The sequence below is a fragment of the Tursiops truncatus genome, chromosome 2 (genome assembly GCF_011762595.2).
Source record: "Tursiops truncatus isolate mTurTru1 chromosome 2, mTurTru1.mat.Y, whole genome shotgun sequence".
Taxonomy (NCBI): Eukaryota; Metazoa; Chordata; class Mammalia; order Artiodactyla; family Delphinidae; genus Tursiops; species Tursiops truncatus.
The window spans coordinates 3,031,691-3,050,958 of record NC_047035.1 but is presented as its reverse complement, the minus strand read 5'-3'; the positions used below and the strand labels follow the sequence as shown (position 1 = coordinate 3,050,958).

Here is a 19,268-nt window from a genome sequence, read left to right as displayed (position 1 = left end):
GCGGATGGATTCTTTTTTTTAAAAAATAAATTTATGTATTTATTTTTGGCTGCGTTGGGTCTTCGTTGCTGCACGCGGGCTTTCTCTAGTTGCGGTGAGTGGGGGCTACTCTTTGCTGCGGTGCGTGGGCTTCTCATTGCGGGGGCTTCTCTTGTTGCGGAGCAGGGGCTCTAGGCGCGCAGGCTCAGTAGTTGTGGCTCGTGGGCTTAGTAGTTGTGGTTCATGGGCTTAGTTGCTCCACAGCCTGTGGGATCCTCCCAGACCAGGGCTCGAACCCGTGTCGCCTGCATTGGCAGGCGGATTCTTAACCACTGAGCCACCAGGGAAGTCTCTGGATAGACCACATTTTGTTCATCCATTCATCAGTTGATGGACATTAAGTTGATTCTACTTTTTAGCTATGATGAATACAGTAATGCTGCTATGAGCATTTGTGTACAAGTTTTTGTGTGGACATAAGTTTTCATTTCTCTGGGGCATAGACCTAGATATGGGATTTCTGGGTCTTACGGTAACTCTATGTTTAACATTTTGAGGAACTGCCAGAATGCTTTTCACAGTGACTGTACCATTTCACATTCCCACCAGCAGGGCATGAGGGTTCCAGTTTCCACACATGCTCACCAACACTTGTGATTGTCTACCTTCTGGGTGTGGGATCTCACTGTGGTTTTGATTTGCATTCCTCTCATGACTAATGGTGGTGAGCATTTTTTGATGTGTTTATTGGCCATTTACGTATCTTCTTTGGAGAAATGTCTGTTCAGGTCCTCTGCCCCATTTTAAATTTTTTAAAATTTTTATTGAAGTATAGTTGATTTACAGTGTTGTGTTAGTTTGTGGTGTACAGCAAAGTGATTCAGATACATATGTATATATATTATTTTTCATATTCTTTTCCATTATGGTTTATTACAGGGTATTAAATATAGTTCCCTGTGCTGTACAGGAGGACCTTGTTTATCTTTTTCTTGTTGTTGTTGTTGTCTGAGGTTTATTGAAGATACTACAGCACAGCAGGAAGAGTCAAATGGCTCCACACAGTGCTTTGAAATTCACCCCAGCTGGAGGCTGAGTGACCTGCAGTTTGGACAGATTGCCAAAGTCTAACAGCTTCAGCATTTCCTTAGTGTCAGGATCTACTTCAGTGATCTCCTGATCCAGGGCTGAGACCTCAGGCACGTAATTATCTCGTCTCTCTCTCTCCTCCTGCAGCCTGATGGAGATAGCTCTCACTGGGCCCCTCTGAATCCACTTCATCAGACATAGTCTGCTATCTTGTTGCGGAGCGTCTTGCTGGGAATAAAGATGATATCCTCGGGCTTCCCTCGTGGCACAGTGGTTGAGAGTCCGCCTGCCGATGCAAGGGACATGGGTTCATGCCCTTGTCCGGGAGGATCCCACATGCCGCGGAGCGGCTGGGCCCGTGAGCCATGGCCACTGAGCCTGTGCGTCCGGAGCCTGTGCTCCGCAACGGGAGAGGCCACAACAGTGAGAGGCCCGCGTAACACACACACACACACACACACACAAAGATGATATCCTCGCACACGTGCTTGTTGGTATGGAAGTCGTTGCCCAGATGAGTGTAGTACTTATCCTCGCACACGTGCTTGTTGGTATGGAAGTCGTTGCCCAGATGAGTGTAGTACTTCTCAATGGTGACCCGGGCCACCTTCTTCACGGTTTTGGTGCAAATGTGGCTCATGTCGGCAGCTCCTTGGTAAAAGAGTGTTTATTTTATATACAGTAGTTTGTATCTGCTAATCCCAAACTCCTAATTTATCCCTCCCCCCCGCCCCACTTTCCCCTTTGGTAACCATACGTTTGTTTTCTATGTCTGTGAGTCTGTTTTGTGAATAAGTTCATTTGTATCATATTTTAGATTCCCCATATGAGTGATAGCATATGATATTTGTCTTTCTCTGTCTGGCTGACTTCACTTAGTAGGATAATATCTAGGTCCATCCATGTTGTTGCAAGTGGCATTATTTCATTTGTTTTATGCTGAGTACTATTCCATCGTATATATGTACCACATCTGCTTTACCCATTCATCTGTTGATGAACATTTAGGTTGCTTCCATGTCCTGGCTACTGTGAATAGGGCTGCTGTGAATATTGGGGTGCATGTATCTTTTCGACTTCGAGTTTTCTCCAGATATATGCCCAGGAGTGGGATTGCTGGATCACATGCCCTGCCCATTTGTTTTCAACTAGACTTCATTGTTTAGGTTCACAGCCCCGCTGGGTGGAAGGTAGAACTCTCCCATATGCCCCTCCACCCCGTCCATTTGTTAGTGGCACAACACAGCAAGGGACATTTTCTTCCTCTTGTTTCATGTCCATCATGGGCTGGCAGGGTCTCTGTTCCAAGTCTTCTCACTCCAGGGCCCAGGCTGACGGAGCTACACTGATCGCCAGGGGGAAGAGGAGGAGGAAGTGTTAAGTCACCCACGGACTCATACAGCCTCCACTCAGAGAGGATGCATGTCACTTCCACTTGCATCTCAGTGGCAAAGTGAGCCACCCAGCCACCCCTATCTCCAAGGAGATATACAGTCTTCCCATGGGCGTGGAAGGAGAGGATTCAAAGCTCTGTGAACAGCTCTAATGACTCATCGCAGTTAAATAAGGTTCTTTCCTGCAGGACGTCTCAGTGCCTTTACTGTACTATTGCTCACTGTCCCTCTCTGGAGGGAGTGGGATGCAGCAGGCAGAGTAGGCCAGATTTACTCACCTGGGGAACCCTATTCTCCCAGAGAATCTCATGGGATGAGTGTTCCCTGGAATCCCCTTTGGGAACCACTGCCACTTCCTAGAGCAGAGGTGGGCAGACTTTCTGGAAAGCATCAGATAGAAAATAGTTTAGGCTTGGCACGCCCTGTGAACCAACTACTCAACACCACTGTTGAAGTGAAAAGCAGCCACAGGTATTGTGTAAACAAGTGGGTGTGGCTGTCTTCCAATAAAATGTTATTTATAGACACTGAACCTTGAATTTCATATAACTTTCTGTGTCACACACAGTATAGTCTTTTACTTTTTTTTTTTTTTTTGCGGTACGCGGGCCTCTCACTGTTGTGGCCTCTCCCGTTGTGGAGCACAGGCTCCGGACGCGCAGGCTCAGCGGCCATGGCTCACGGGCCCAGCTGCTCCGCGGCATGTGGGATCTTCCTGGACCAGGGCACGAACCCGTGTCCCCTGCATCGGTAGGCGGACTCTCAACCATTGCGCCACCAGGGAAGCCCTAGTCTTTTTCTTTTGATTTTTTTCAACCATTTAAAAAAGTAAAAGCATTCTCAGCTCACGGGCTGTACAAAAACCAGTGGTGGGCGAGATGTGGCCCTTAGGTGGTAGTTTGCTCACTCCTATCCTAGAGGATAAAACCCGACACCTTCGCCTGGCATTCAAGCTCCCTCACGTTCCCAGGCCTCGTCTGCCATCACATCTCCATGAAGAAACTGGGCTTGGGAAATGGTGTGTTGTTTTCCAGGAAAAAATCATATTCTTTCACTCCAGGGGGCCTTTGCACAGGCTGTTCCTCCTGCTGGGAGTGTCCTTCCAGCTGTTCTCGGTTTGGGAACCCTGCGGCCTCTCTTGGCCCCCGGTAGAATCAGGAGCTGCCATCCCTGTTGGCTCCTTCACCCCCAAGATGCCGTCGCCTCATTGTATTCTGATTTTTCACAGACGTATTTGCTTCCCCAACTAGGCCCTGAGCTTCTGGAGGGTGGGGACCTTGTCCTCCTGAATTCTGATCTCCAGGACCACGGGAGGGAGAGCTGGCATGGAGTAAGGGCTGCTGAGGAGGGAAGGAAATGGGACCAGGTTGGTGGGGGGAGCTCCACGTGGGGATCCCCACCCCAGCAAAGGTGCCGAGGTGGGGGTGAGTTTGGAACCTGGAGGAACCTGAAGACCAGTCTGCTGCAGCTGGGTGGGGGGCGACAAGGGACCCCTTGTGGGGTTTTAGGGTGGGGTTTTAGGGTGGGGTTTTAGGGTGGGGTTTTAGGGTGTGGGGTCTTAGTGTGGGGTTTTAGGGTGATGCTAGGGAGGTAGGCTTGGTGCGGCTCAGCGGTGGGAGCCATGGAAGGTTCTTTAGCAGAGGAGTGGCTTGATGAAATTGACGTTTGGGGTGACCTAGCTCCCACCTCGGTCCTGGCCAGTTCCAGCCCCTCTGGCCATTCCCTGCGGCCCCGGATCCTGGTGGAGTCTGTGAGCTGAGCTTGGGTCCATCTGTCTGTGATTGAGAATAGGGGGCCCTTCCCAGCTTTTGAGGCTCCCTCTTGACACTTCTCAGAGGTGTCCAGATGAGAGTCCCGAGCCAGCAGTCAGAGGCCCATGTTCCAGTTGTGGTTCTACCCACCCAGCTTCCCGTGGGGTCTGGAACAAGTCACCTGCTCTCTCAGGGCCTCCTTTTGCACATCTGTCAATGGGAGCAATAAGCCCTGTGCTGGAGGCCTCCTGGGGTTGCTGCAAGGGTCAAATAAAGCCTGGTCTCAAGGGGACTGGGACCGGGATAGAGCTGACCTTGATGTGGGAACCTGTTGCTGTGTCCCTAGCAGCCAGCATGGAGGAACACTCAAGATGTGTGGAGCTACCCTGAAGAGGGAAGGAGGCTGATGGGAATTCCCTGGCAGTCCAGTGGTTAGGACTCAGCACTTCCACTGCTAGGGCCCGGGTTCAATCCCTGGTCGAGGAACTAAGATCCTGCAAGCCGTGTGGCACGGTCCAAGAGTGAAACAGGCTGAGAGCGGGCTTGAGTGAGAGGGGCTCAGGTCTCTGAGGTCGTTCAGAAGGAACCGCTCAGACCTCACTGGCACTGGCATGTGGCACGTGGGCCCTGCGCTCTAGGATGGGGGCAGTGCAGCTTCCTGCAGCAGGTAGCATCTAGACCTGAACCTGAGGCGAAAGCCCTGTCGTTTTACAGATGGGGAAACTGAGGCCAGAGAGGCCCAGGATGGGCTCAGGGGCCCTCGGTCTGCCAGAGGTGGAGCCAGTCCTAGCCCAGGTTCAAGACCTCACTGCCCTCTGCCCTGGTCCATGTGCAGTGTCCAGAGAGTCTTGGCTACCATGCCCTCTCCCCGGGAGACACAGATGCCAGGATGTGTGGGGAGTCAGTGCCGCTAATTAGTCCCATCATTTCTGGCATCTCACACAGCCTTGGGGAAGTGGAGAATGTCATTGTCAAAGTATTTTTGAATATTTGCCTTCTCAGCAAGAAGATGCTGTGAGAACACTGCGTCTTGAATACGAGTGGATACTAACAAAAATAACAAGCACCGAGAGCTGGAAGGATCGGGGAGCTCCGGAGAGAGGCCTGGAGGAAACCCTGGAGCTGCCGGCCACAGCTGCATCACTCTGCCCCTCTGGGCCCTGTGTCCTCACCCTAAAATGGTTCATTCATTTATCAGATATTTATGGAAGCCCACCGTGTGCCATGCACTGCTCTAGGTTCTGGAGAAACAAGAGGGAACAAAGCACACGGAAATCCTTGTCCTCAAGAGGTTGCCATCCTAAGGGGGAGAGAGACAGTACAAATCCGTAAAATATGCGAGCTGGTGACATGTGCAAACGAAAAAGTGTGTTGGGTGGAGGGTGGCCTGTTTCAAAAGAGTGGTCAGATCTGAAGGAGGTGAGGAGTGAGCCGAGGGGGTCTTTAGGTGAAGAGCATTCCTGGCACAGAGAACAGCAGGTGCAAAGGGCCTGAGGTCTGGGTGTGCTTGGTTTGTTCGAGGATCAACAGGAAGGGTAGTGGGGCTAGAGCCAGCTGGTGACACAGAGGAGGCCAGATGACAAGACAGGGTCCAAGAGGTCACTGGGGGCCTGCTTGGGTAGGGCCTCAGGAACCACTGGAAAGCCTTTGTTTCCTTTCCGAGTAAGATGGGAGCCAATGGAGGGTTTAAAGCAGGGGAATGATGTGATCTGGTTTCTGTTTTTAAAAAATTTTTTTTAAAGAATTTTTTAAAAATTTATTTTATTTATTTATTTTTGGCTGTGTTGGGTCTTCGTTGCTGCGTGCGGGCTTTCTCTAGTTGCAGTGAGTGGGAGCTACTCTTCGTTGTGGTGCGTGGGCTTCTTATTGCAGTGGTTTATCTTGTTGTAGAGCATGGGCTCTAGGCGCGTGGCTCAGTAGTTGTGGTGCACGGACTCAGTAGTTGTGGCTCATGGGCTCTGAAGCACAGGCTCAGTAGCTGTGGCTCACGGCCTTCAGTAATTGTGGCTCACGGGCTCTGAAGCGCAGGCTCAGTAGTTGTGGCACACGGGCTTATTTGCTCCACGGCATGTGGGATCTTATTTCCCCGACCAGGGATCAAACCCGTGCCTCCTGCCTTGGGAGTGTGGAGTCTTAACCACTGGACCGCCAGGGAAGTCCTGGGCTCCAACTTTGGTCCCTCAGTTCTCCTGTGTGTGTGTGTGTGTGTGAAAATACACACAACATAAAATGTATCACTTTTGCCATTTTGGCTTGTATAGCTGAGTGGTTGTTAAGTACATTCACCAGTGTTGTGCAACCATCTCTAGTATCTGTTGCAGAACCGACAGGAAACCCCGTCCCCATAAACAGCCACTCCTGTTCCCTCCTCCCCCAGCACCTGACAACCCAAATCTGCTGTTTCTATGGACTATTCTGTATTTCACAGAAATGGAATCAGACACCGTGTGACCTTTGGGGGCCGGTTTCTTTCACTTAGCATGTTGTTTTCAGGCTCATCCACTTTGTGGCTGGGTCCATACACAGTTCCTCCCTTTCTTTGGCTGGGTCCCTCCATCCTTGGCCAGCTCTGCGAACTTGAGTTGCACAGTCTCCCACCCTACATCATCGGGTTGCCAGGAGGACCCTTAAATACATCAGGAAGTAGTGAGCCCACTTCCCACTGGGCAGAGGGGGCGGGCCTGGTGCCCACAGTGTGGACGGGAAGGCTTTGGGGGTTTGCATAGTCCGGGGTGACTCCTCGGATTTCCCCACAGCTGGATTTGGTACCAGCTCTATCTGGTGGGTGAAGTCGGTGACCACCCTCCCATCTGATTTTCAGCTTCCAAGATTTTGCTGTTGTTTTGTCCCTTCGTTTTCATTTTGGTGGGGTTTGGGGCAGGAGCGAAGGTGAACAAAGGGGCCCCACCCACCATCTTTCCACTCCTTCGAAGGATTTCTGAGATTTTTGAAGCAGCCCTTGGGGACAGGCTTCAGCGCTCCTCAGAGCAGAAGCAGGGGCACGGAGGCGGAATGTGCGGAGACCACGCCCGGGAGACGGAGCAGGGCTGGCCCAGGTCTGCCTGATTCCTCCACTGGCTCCGCAAATGTCAGGCATTTGCTAAAAGGGCCCTGATGTTATTCATGTTGTGCCCCCACCTAAAAGGATGCCGTCCTCTTGGGCCACTCATCAGAACCCCTCACCTTTACCGAGGCCCACGTGTTCTAGGCCAGTGAGGGGACAGACACCGGCAAGACAGATGTCCGGGGGAATTCCCTGGCGGTCAAGGGGTTGGGACTCTGCGCTCTCATTGCTGAGGGCCCGGGTTCCATCCCTGGTTGGAGAACTAAGATCCCACAAGCCGCGTGGCATGGCTGGAAAAAAAAAATAATTTAAAAAGTTAAAAAAAAAAAGACACGCTCAGGCCGTAGGAGGAAGGCTGGTGAGACGGTGGGAGGACCGAGGAGGGGCTTTGACTGAGCCCTGCCCTTGGGCCACGGCAGTCCTTCTCGCAAGCGGCCAGGTGGCCTTCACCGGGCCCCCCCTTCGCATCCATCACCCCCGGCACCCCCCGACCCCACGTGCGCACCACGAGGGGGACCCTGAGGTGTATTTTCCTCTAGGCCAGGCACCAGCCAGGGCTGGAGTGCGCTGTGAGCAGGACAGACAGACATGTCCCGGTGCCAAGGTGGAGTCTATGGAGTGAGCAACAGCCAACAAGAACAAAGAGCCACAACTGTCATTGAGAGAAGGCGGAGAGGGCGCTGCAGGGGAGTCGGAGAAGGCACTGCAGGGGGAGGCCGGGGGGCACTGCAGGGGGAGGCCGGGGGGCGCTGCAGGGGGAGGCCGGGGGGCGCTGCAGGGGGAGGCAGAGAGGGTGCTGCAGGGGGAGGCCGGGGGGCGCTGCAGGGGGAGGCCGGGGGCGCTGCAGGGGGAGGTGGAGAGGGCGCTGCAGGGGGAGCCCGGGGGGCGCTGCAGGGGGAGGCCGGGGGGCGCTGGAGGTGGGAAGGCTCTCCGAGCAGGCGATGGCCGAGTCAGGAGGGGAGAGGTGCTCCAGGCCAGGAACAGCCTGTGCAAAGTCCCGGAGGAGGTGAGGGAGAGGCCGGGAGTGGAAGGCGGGGAGGGAGACGCGTCCCTGGGGGCCTGGATGTCTCTGAGGGGGCTTTGAATTATATCCTCAGCAGGAAGCCCCGGGGGTTGTGAGCCGGGAAGGGCAGGATCCAGTCCACGTTTCAAGGATGTCCTTGGCTGTTCTGGGGCGAAGGTAGGCTGTCCGACATTCAAGCAGGGAGGGGAGGAGGAGCCGCCCAGGTACCCCCCACCCTGCCCAGGAGAAGGCCCCCTGCAGCTCCTGTGGCGTGACCTGGCTCCAGGACTAAGCGCTCCCACGCCAACTGCCAGGGCCATCTGTCTCCCCTGTCTGTGTGTCTGTTCGTCTCAGGGGGTCTTTAGCAGATTTGCCTGTTTCAGACATAGCATCCTGTGGGGTGAGGGGAGGAGGGGGTCCTACTCCCACTGTCGCTCCTGTAGATAAGGGGTGGGTCCTCGGACAGGAAACCACACGCTGGAAGGCAGGTTCTAGATGAGAGAAGGGGCAGTCCTCTCTCTGAGGGTCTGACTGTCTGAGTGCAGCCAGGCGGCAGCCTGAAAGCCGGCATCTGCCAGCCACGGGGCTACCTGGGAAGCCAGTGCTATGCTCAGCACTTACTGCCCAGCGATGTTTACGCTCTGACTCAGGTCTTGTTTAAATGTCCCAGCCTGACCCCACCACAGTCAGCAGTGGTGATTTAATGAGCCCTGCTGTGCGGGAGGCTCACAGACCACAGAGTAGCCTCATGGAGCTTCCTTTCCAGAGGGAGAGAAAGATAGTGCCACACATAGACCATTATAATTGTGATCGGTCCCAGGAAGGAGGATCTCGGGGACCTGGGCTGGGACAGGGGACTCAGGTGGTCAGGGAAGTCAGAAGGGCTCCCTGGAGGAGGTGACCTGTGAGCTGAGACATGAAGGAGTGGGCCACGTGGCCTGGTGGGAGCAGCATGCTTGGGGCAACCCCAGGAAGGGAGGGGTCCCCAAAGTGTGGAAACTTGAGACAGACCTAGGGCTGGAGGGCCACTGGGCTCTAGCGAGGAGACCCCCCTCAGCCACCTGTAGGCCTGGAGCTAAGGTCTGTCTCAGCTGGTCCTCTCACAAGCCTGTAGCCCCTTGAGGGGGTCACCCTCGGAGGCCCCACGCTTATCCCAGGCCTGTGGCCATCTCCCAAATTCTCTTGCGGAGGGCTCTCAGATAAAGAGTGAAACATTCCTGAAGGTACTTAAAGAAAGAGCGGGGGGGAACTGGGCAGGAAGGGCCTGGGCCTGATACTTCCACTCCCAAGTCCTACCCTGAAGACAGGCTGTGGCTTGGCCTCTGACTCTCATTGTAACGTGGAGGTCAAGGCTGCAAGACTTGACTTGGGGCTGCCATAATGCACAACGGGGACCTGAGCGAGCAGGGACCTGTGAGGCAGGAGCCTCAGGTGGCCTTCCAGCAGTCACCATTGCTGGCCCTGGCATCCGGGCAAAGTCAGAACTTCATCCGCAGCGCCCGAGGAGGCCGGCGTGGAGAGCCGGACCTGAGATCTCCAGGCCCAGCAAGGAGGCTTTATTGAAACAGAATTCATATACCATACAATGTACCCATTTAAAGTGTGTAATTCAATGGTTTTTAGTATATTCACAGTGTTGTACAACCAGCACTACCATCAATTCTAGAACATTTCCTCACATCTAAAAGAAACCCCGTTCCCATCAGCAGTCACTGCCTAGTGCCTTCCTCTCCCAGCCCCTGGCTGCCAAAAATGTTCTTTCTGTCTCTATTCATTTGCCAACTCTGGACATTTTATGTAAGTGGAATCATATAGTATGTGCTCTTTTGTGACTGGCTTCTTTCATTTAACATAATGTTTTCAAGGCTCATCCATGTTGCAGCACATGTCAGTATCCTTTTCCTTTTTATGGTTGAATAATATTCCATCTTATGAGGGAACTCCCTGGCCGTCCAGTGGTTAGGACTCTGCGCTTCTACCGCAGGGGGCGCAGGTTTGATCCCCGGTTGGGGACGTAAGATCCTGCAAGCCGCAACACGGCCAAAAAAATAAATTAATTAAAAAATGAAGTTAAAAAAGTATTCCATCTTATGGATAGACCACATTTTGTTTATGCATTCATCAGTTGATGGACGTTAAGTTTTTCCACTTTTTGGCTATTGTGCATAACGCTAGTGTGAGCATTTGTGCACAGGTTTTTGTGTGGGCACATGTTTTCATTCTTTTGGTTACATATCTAAAAGTTGGATTGCTGGGTCATATGGTTACTATATTTTTAACTTTTTGAGGAACTGCCAGACCGTTTTTCAAAGCAGCTGCATCATTTCACACCAGCCGTGTATGAAGGTTTCTACGTTTCCACATGCTCCCCAATACTTGTTATTACCACTCTTTTTTATTATAGCTATCATAGTGGGCTAGGATACCTAGTGGTATCTCACTGCAGTTTTGATTTTCATTTCCCTGGCGGCTGATGTTGGACAACTTTTCATGTGCTTATTAGCAATTTGTATACTTTCTTTGGAGAAATGTTTATTCAGATACTTTACCCATTTTATTCATCTTTTATTATTGAGTTGTGAGAATTCTTTACATGTTCTAGATAAAGTCCTTTACCAGGCATGTTTTGCAAATATTGTCTCCCACTGTGTGGACTGTTTTTAACTTTATTGATGGTATCATTTGCAAAAAAAACCCAAAAACCCAAATTAAAATTTTGATGAAGTCCAATTTATCTACTTCTTTCCTTTTGTTCCTTATGCTCTTGGAATTGTATTTAAGAAGGCTTTGCCTACTTGAGGTCACTCCTTGCGAAGTGAAGATTTACTCCTGTGTTTTCTCCTAAGAGTTTTATAGTTTTAGCTCTTACAGTTAGGTATACAATCCATTTTGAGTTTATTTCTTTGGTTATTAACACATTAGTAACAAGATCTGGCAGCAGGTCTAATATTTTCTGTAATTTTGGAGATGACTGTACACACTGTTCTGAGATCTCTCCAACATGTAATGTGATGAGACAGTATCATGATTCCTAGGGGTACCATAGTCCCAGCCATTACTAGTACCGCCTACATTCATAATTGAAGAAAATACTAGATTTCAGTTAAAGTTTCATTTAAATAAACCTGTAACTACCCTCCCAGGTTCATGGTACCCCTGAAATCTATCCACAGACTGCAGGTTAAGAACTCCTAGGATGGGACTTCCCTGGTGGCACAGTGGTTAAGAATCCACTCGCTAGTGCAGGGGACACAGATTTGAGCCCTGGTCCGGGAAGATCCCACATGCTGCAGAGTAACTAAGTCTGCGAGCCACAACTACTGAAGCTCACGTACCTAGAGCCCAAGCTCCACGACAAGAGAAGCCACCGTGATGAGAAGCCCGCACACCACAATGAAGACCCAATGCAGCCAAAAAAAAAAAAAAAAAGAAAGAAAAAGAACTCCTAGGATGGCTAAAATTCCTGCCCAGTCTCAGTTTCTGAAGAGCCTTGCGGGGGAAACGAACCCTCCCAGGACTGGCTTCTGGCTGTTTCCCTGCCAGCCCACACCCTGCCTTCTGCCTGGTCCAGCTTTGGGGAAGCTACTCCTTGCCTGGCAGAATTTTCTAACAAGTCATCTAACAATACTACTAAAACAAAAAAAAAGCAGCAATAAGAATTATAAACACTATGTGTGGAATCAGACAAGGCATTCTGCCCACATCCTCCTCCCTGGTCCTCCCAACATTCTTAGGTCTCTGGTGAGGCCCGCGGCTGCATGGCTACGTGGCTGAGGCCTGCCGGCGAGTGGGGTCGCACGGTTCAGGCGGAAACTTCACCTGGAGGTGCCTCAGTTTCCCTACCTACAAGGCGCGGATGAGCCGGTCATAACCGTGTACACCCAGTGGGAGTACTGGGCGGATTAAAAGCACTGATGATTTCTGCACAGAGAGCACAACCAGGCACAGTTACACCCTGAAGATATTAGCTATTATCTTTAAAGCCTTTCACAGGGGACAGGAAGGTGCTATTTCTCTGCCAGCGTCTCCTTTCTCTTGTTCTGCACAGGATTAATGCCTAATTATTCGTAACATCCAGGATTCTTTGAGTTGTAACAGAAAGTCCAATCGCTCTATTTAAAAAGCCAGGATTTCAGGCCTGGCTTATGCGGTTTGGACAGTGGGGAGAGGTCAAAAGATCCTATCAGGACTCAACCGGCCTTTTCCACAGACTGGTGGGGTAAGAAGGGCTCCCTGGAACAGGCCCTGGACTGGGGTGGGCAAGCGAGACCCCGGGGCACAAACGTCTCCTCCAGCTTCCAGCCCCAGTGGGGCCTGTCCTGCCTGCCCCATCCCTGGCCCTGCTTTGGAGGTTCTAGGCTTCAGATCTCTAGGTCCTGATTTCAGAGAGAGAGAGAGAGGTCCCTTCCTTCCTGAGAGTTCCAGGAAAAGTTCCAGAAAGACCCTTGATTGGCCTGGCTAGGTCATGTGCCCTTGCGGAGCCAATCACTGTAGCCAGAGGTCTGGGGTGCTCTGATTGGCCAGGCCTGGGTCACGTGCCAGTTAGAGATGGGGAAGCCCCAAGCCAACCACCAGGAGGAGGGTGTTGTGGATGGGTGGACACTTGGGAGACGCTGGGCTGACAAAACCAAAGGTCCCCCTTATAGGGCATATTTCATGTTGTCTTGGTCAGACGTCACCTGTGCCAGGGACCTTCCCCCACCCAGGACTGGCTCCTGCTCTGTGCACCCACAGCAGCCTGTGTTCCCTTTATCTCTCACTCTGCGGTTAATGAGTGCCTACTATGCATCAGGCACAGAGAAGGGGGCCCAGGAGGAACCCCAATGACTACAGGGTGGAAGGAGAGGGTGGAGGATGCACAGGGGACTGACGGAGGGGGAGCAGTGTGTGAAGTAGGAGGGGAGCCAAGGTCCAGACAAGAGAGGGAACTTCCAGAGGGAGGAGTGGCGGACTCAGGTGCTGCTGAGAAGGGCAGTGTTCCAGGAAGTGACCGCTGGATCGGGCAGCTGGGAGCTTGTGGGTGACCTTAGCAATAGGTAGGAGTAGGCACACAGCCCTGCTGGGGTGGGGTGAGGAGAGACTGGGAAGGGAGGGAGTGGGGAAGGCAGGTATGGACACGTCTTTGGAGTTTTCTGTCTTCTGTCATGGGAGTAGAGAAATGGGGAGGAGGCGGAAAGGGGCTTGGGAGCAAGGGAGAGATTTTCCCCTGTTTTTTGAGAAAATGCTAGCCAAGGGGAAAGAGAGAGAGAGGCTGATGGTACAGGAGAGTAGCAAGGGGAGGGCAGCCGGAGGTGGGTGCCTGAGATCAAGATTGGGGTGGGAGAGACGGCGGGGGAGTGGGGTGCCAGGCAGGCAGATGTGTCAGCTTGGGGACTGGAAGATGAGGGCCCACCTGATGGATTCAGTTTTTCCCACTGAAGAATGAGGTGAGGTCGCTGGCTGGGAGTGAGGGCAGAAGGGGCTGTGGGAAGTGTGAGGAGAGGAGAGAAGGTGTGAACTCTTAGACTCAGAGGGTGGGAGAGGGTGTCACCGAAAAACATGGTGGGGCTGCTGACTCGATGGAGTGCCAGTTTGAAGTTGTGAGGTCACAAATTCCCAATCAGAAGGGTTGTGTGTGGGCCACCTTCCCCCACCCCAAACAATAGGCAGGGGCAGGAAAGGGGGTTTCCTTCAGGTTGAGGGGTTCCCTATGGTGGAAGAAGGGGGCTGGAGAGATGGAATCTGTAAAAACTCCACCAGGCCAGGAGGTATTTACTATTACCTGTGTTTTACAGACAAGGAAGCTGACAGGGTCAAGGCCAGTATCTGTGTGGCTTTGGCGTCAAAATAGAACGGGGCCTGGCACGTGTTAGGTGTTAATATTTGTTGAAAAATTGAATGGCTGGAAGGTCCAGTGATGCACCCATTGTTATAACCCAGCCAGAAAGTAGCTCCAACCTTGGGGTTTGGTAGGTGGTGCTGGTGACCCCATGTGCTGTGCCATTCCTGCTGCTCTAATAAATGACTCAATATCACCTTTGTGCCCTTGTAGGCTAATCTATCCAGAGTCTTGTGGTATAACTTCATAGACACTAAGCGAGCAGGGCAGAGGGCTCTTAACCTCATTCCTCACACAGTGCTCACCTCTAGATGAGTCACAGCCCTCGGCCAGGTGGTTCAGCCCGGGGAATGCCACCTCTGGTTCCTAACCCTTGGCTTTGCTGTCTGCATCCTACCCAGGCCAGCTGTTGGGGAGTATCCCGGGGCACACACCTGCGCTACTTGGGCTCTCCTAGGAGATGAGTGTCCTTTTAAGGGGAATCCAGGAGCTGCGACCCTGAACTTGGCGGGGGCAGTTCTCCTCCATGGGGAGGTCTCCCAGCGCTTTTTCTTACAGTTCATTCAGGCAGAATTGAACATGGTCACTTCACTGAAGTAATAATGATGGCTCATGCTGCAAAAAACGTGGAGAACATCCTGCTTATTTATTCAGGCTTTAAAACCATAAAACTTCAGATTTCTCCCTGTAGCTATTTATAACCAGAGCTGGTGTAAACTGTCCCCATATTAAGCTCAGGTTTGGAGTAACTTAAAAGAAAAATAGCCATCCGCTGCATTAAAAAAATACATATATATATTTTTTCATTTATAGACCTTCTCTCGCCTCCTGATTATTCCTGATTATGTACGAAGAGCGTGTTGTTTGGGGGGATCGGTGGGGGTGGAGCAGATACAGACCTCCAGGGGAGTCACACACTCTCCCATCTCCCACCCCCACCCCCAGCTATAAAAGCAGCCCCGCGTCGGCCGGTGGTCACTCTCTGGGGCAAGGGGTGGAGTGGGGGAGGCAGGGCAGGCAGCAGATCCGGAAAAGTAGCTCTTGCCTCGGAGGAAGGCAAGACCCTCCTCCCCTACCAAAGGCTTGGGATGAAAATAGCTTCTTCCTCTTTACCCTTCCCGGACCCCAGCCCATTTCTGTAAGTCCCCCACCCCATTTTTAAGTGTTCCCCTCCCCCTGTGACAATTCGGCTCCTTCACAGCTCTCCAAACGGCCATCCGGGACGGCAGGGACCCCGCGCCCCGACTCTGCTACCGGGCAGGGGCAGAGGACCCTCTCCTCTGGCCTCGCAGGCGCGGCGCGCCCCGAAACTCGGGCAATCGCGGCGATTTCCAACCTCCCCCCACCAAATTAGCAGAAAGCGCCACTAAACCCCCTGAGCTCCTACACTGCTTTCTTCTGCTCCGGGGGTGACTGTCACCTGGGAAGCCTGTCCCCTGCACCAGGCTTCCCCCGGCGCTGAGTAACCCCCAAATCCCTTGGGAAAGGTGGGGGCGCAATTAGTTTCTTCCAATTAGTTTCCCCTCTTTGTATAGAACCCATTCAAACTGTGAGATGTAATCCTCCGCGCGAGGGGGAAAGTAGTCCCAACCTTGCGTTCAATTTCTGTTCTCGTGTCGCGTATATTTTACTTTTTGAAACCGATGGGATCCTCAGTGGAGCCCTTCGGGGAACGTGGGGGCAGAGGCCGCGGGGGGCGCGCTCAGGTGAAGGGGGGGACCGGCAGAAGGAGGGGGCGGGGAGGACAGCTAACTCCTCGCTATTGCCTAGAGAGATGGATCATGGGGCGTAGAGAGATTGCAAACCTCAAACCACGTACAGCGGGCGATACGCGTCAACCGAACCTGACCAACGGAAGCCCGGAGCCTCCCCCTCCCCGCTCTCCCGCCCCGGCCCCTTGGACAGACTGGTACGCGGAGCCAATCTGGCTGCCGCTCGCCGTCCAAATCCCACAAGAGCCAATGGGAGCACGCCGGGGGCGGAGCCACCCCGCGCCGGGTTGGGCTGCGCGCGGCTTCCCCCGCTCGCCCAGGCCCCGCCCCCCTCCCCTCCCGCTCGCTGCTCCTGGAGTAGTTAGTGCCAGTGAAGTGCGGGCGGCGATGAGAGCGAAAGTTGCGCTCGGCTCGGCGCTGGGGGCTTGAAGCGGCTCCGCTCTCCGCCCGCTAGGGCCGCCCCAGCCCCAACTCGCGCCCGCGAGCTCCGGCCGCGCCCGCCCGCCTCCGCGCCCGCTCTCACTCCCTCCCCCGGCCCGGCGCCCCCTCCTCAGGAGCCGCGGGTCCCCGCCACTTTCGCCCGGTCCGGGCCCCCGCCGATGCCGGCCATGGTGGAGAAGGGCCCCGAGGTCTCAGGGAAGCGGAGAGGGAGGAACAACGCGGCCAACGCGGCCGCCTCGGCCGCCGCCGCCTCGGCCGCCTCCGCCTCCGCCGCCGCCTCCTCGGCCGCCGCCGCCTCCTCGGCCACCGGCGCCTCCGCCTCGGCCGCCGCCGCCCCCAATAATGGGCAGAATAAAAGTTTGGCGGCGGCGGCGCCCAATGGCAACAGCAGCAGCAACTCCTGGGAGGAAGGCAGCTCGGGCTCGTCCAGCGACGAGGAACACGGTAAGTGGCAGCCGCCCGCGCCGCCCCCGCCCGCTCGCCCGCCCGCCCGCTCGCCCGCTGACCTCCTCTCTGCTTCCCCGCAGGTGGCGGCGGCATGCGGGTCGGACCCCAGTACCAGGCGGTGGTGCCCGACTTCGACCCCGGTGAGTAGCGCCCCAGCCCGGCCGGCCGGCGACCCGAGGGGGCGGGCGGCCTCGGACAACTTTCTTTTTGCCTGTGTGGGTCCTGCTGTCCGCGGGGAGACACCCGCGCAAGGGTGTCCTGCTGGCGTGCCTGCCCCTGGGGAGGCCCCGGTCGCCGCGGCGGGTCGGATTGGAGGCGGCGGCGCGCAGCCACACCTGGCCACCTGGCCCGGGGGCTCCGGCGTCCCCGGGTCGGCACGAGCCGCGCCGGGGCCGGGCAGGGGCGGCCGCGCCGGAGAGTTAGTGTCCTGCGAGCGCCTGGGCTTGGGACGTCCTCGGACCCGTTTCTCCCCTGCGGAGGGTTGCCCCGCATGCCCTTTCCTCGTCCTGCCCGCCCCTGGACTCTTGCCTGGCCCCGACTCCCCTCCCGTCTTGAGATCTCCCAAAACCAGTTAATAAAAGAAGTGTGCTTCCCAGAGGGCGCCTGCCCGGGGAAGAGAGACTGGCTGGTGGCAGTTTGATTTTAGGACCTATTTGTAAATGTGTGTGTATTCCCCCCCCGCCCCCGCTTTTTTTTTTTTTTTTTAAGGAACGGGTTGTGAAAGATTAGAACCTTCAGAAGCTTTAGCCTAACAAATGATGTCCGCCTCCAAGAAATCCCTACCCCCTAGCTTGGAACATTTGCTACTCTTGCTGCTCTTCTGTGTGGAAGCAGATTTAAAGTACCAGAAAAATCCAATCAGACAAAGGAATTCGTCAGTGAGATTCTAGCCTGTCTCCGTATAAGATTATCTTTAAAAGATTGTTGGCATGGAAAATGTTTGAAAGGACGTGGGTTTTCTTTCAGAAATAAAACTCAAAAGAGAACCTTGTGGAACTGGAGTTAACAGTCCTCCTGGTTGGAGGGCTTTAGAACTGAAGGTTCTCTATGTAGGTTATACCACGAGTTTGAGAAGATAAATGCATAAATGCTTTTCCTTGGAAACAAGACTGCAGAAAATTGCAAGGATCTAGCCCTTGAAAAAGGCGATTGCTCTTAAGCTGTTATTTAGGTATGAAACTCTGGGTGTTGGAAGTGAAAATACATAGGGATCCCTGAGTGAGCTCTTGGGCATTCTGGAAATAAATGACCTTTCCCGTATTTGCCTTCTACATTTTAGTCTGTTGATGATTTAAATCTCTTAAAGTATATGTAGTCTACCGCCCAGGTTTGTATTCCTTTTAACTTATGTTAGTCTTTTTGATAGTTTCCCCTTCCCCCGCGTCTTCCTTTTTTGGTAGTCACTTCTCATTTATAAGAGTGACAGGATGGAACTCCGAGACAAGGCTTTTTCTCTTCTGTGCATGCCTTCTCCGTTCCATGGTTGGCCACCAGGGGAAGCATACTGTTTTTTGGTTACAGTTGACCCTATCTTCATTTTGTAGGTCAAGTCCATCTTTGTTTTAATACACAGAACATAAAGCAAAGCTTGTCACCAAGTTTCCCCCACATATTTAAAAAAATCAACTTGTATATTTTAGTTTTAGTAAGTTGGTCAGTTTTTTGGTATATTTTGTTTATGTTTGTTTTGAAAGCTTTATTCAAATATGTTGGATGTGACTAAAGAAAAGGGCATATTTGATGGCAACAGCAAGAATTAGAATTCTGACATTCTTCTAAATATTGATGTCTAGCTCAGCATTGTTAGGAATGAGCCTGATTTCTTTGGAGTTGTTCTCTTTGAAACAGCACATGTAATAGGATCATATTTTGAGCTGTCCTTGCAGTTTCGATGGAATAGATGCAAGCATAAATTTGCTAGAGACCAGCCATTCTAAAAAGTAAAACACTGTAAATGTTTTGCTGCATGGTCTTGCTGCCAGTTGATTGGGTCTTGGCATTAACATTTCGTATTTTGTGTTTGTTTTAATCTGGAAAGGAATCCAACTGGTATGAAATAATTTGAAACCCTGTTTTGCCAATCTGAGCAGTGGGATGAATTCCTAGGTATGGCTGGAAATTGTAGGACTTTACTGTTTCCTACTGATTTATTTTTTAGGTGTGTTCTCATTTAACTTAAAATCTAAGAAAAAAAAAAACCTAAGGGACGGGGCTTCCCTGGTGGCGCAGTGGTTAAGAATCCGCCTGCCAATGCAGGGGACATGGGTTCAAGCCCTGGTCCGGGAAGATCCCACATGCTGTGGAGCAGCTAAGCCCGTGCACCGCAACTACTGAGCCTGTGCTCTAGAGCCTGTGAGCCACAACTACTGAAGCCCTCGCGCCTAGAGCCCGTGCTCTGCAACAAGAGAAGCCACTGCAATGAGAAGCCGGTGCACTGCAACGAAGACCCAACGCAGCCAAAAATATAATTAATTAATTAATTGATTTAAAAAAAAATCTAAGGGACGGGGAGACTTCCATTTTGGAATAGAAATGATACAACGATTTTGTTTCATGGCAAAAAATTTTTT

General features: G+C 52.7%; 1 protein-coding gene and 1 pseudogene across 3 annotated transcripts in view; one reads left to right on the top strand and one right to left on the bottom strand.

Moving 5' to 3' along the window:
• Window positions 1-1,026: 1,026 nt before the first annotated feature.
• Window positions 1,027-1,708, bottom strand: LOC101325005 (small ribosomal subunit protein eS17 pseudogene; annotated as a pseudogene).
• A 14,460-nt stretch (window positions 1,709-16,168) lies between these two features.
• The window catches only part of RCOR1 (REST corepressor 1), a 119,785-nt gene continuing 116,685 nt past the window's right edge, over window positions 16,169-19,268 (top strand). For 2 of the 3 annotated variants that reach the window (XM_073800020.1, XM_033850584.2), the window contains exons 1-2: window positions 16,169-16,695; window positions 16,779-16,838. In XM_073800020.1, the coding sequence (XP_073656121.1) occupies window positions 16,410-16,695; window positions 16,779-16,838 (346 nt within the window). In that variant the 5' untranslated portion in view covers window positions 16,169-16,409. The remainder of the gene's footprint in view (window positions 16,696-16,778; window positions 16,839-19,268) is intronic. The other variant, XM_033850585.2, reaches the window with a different exon arrangement.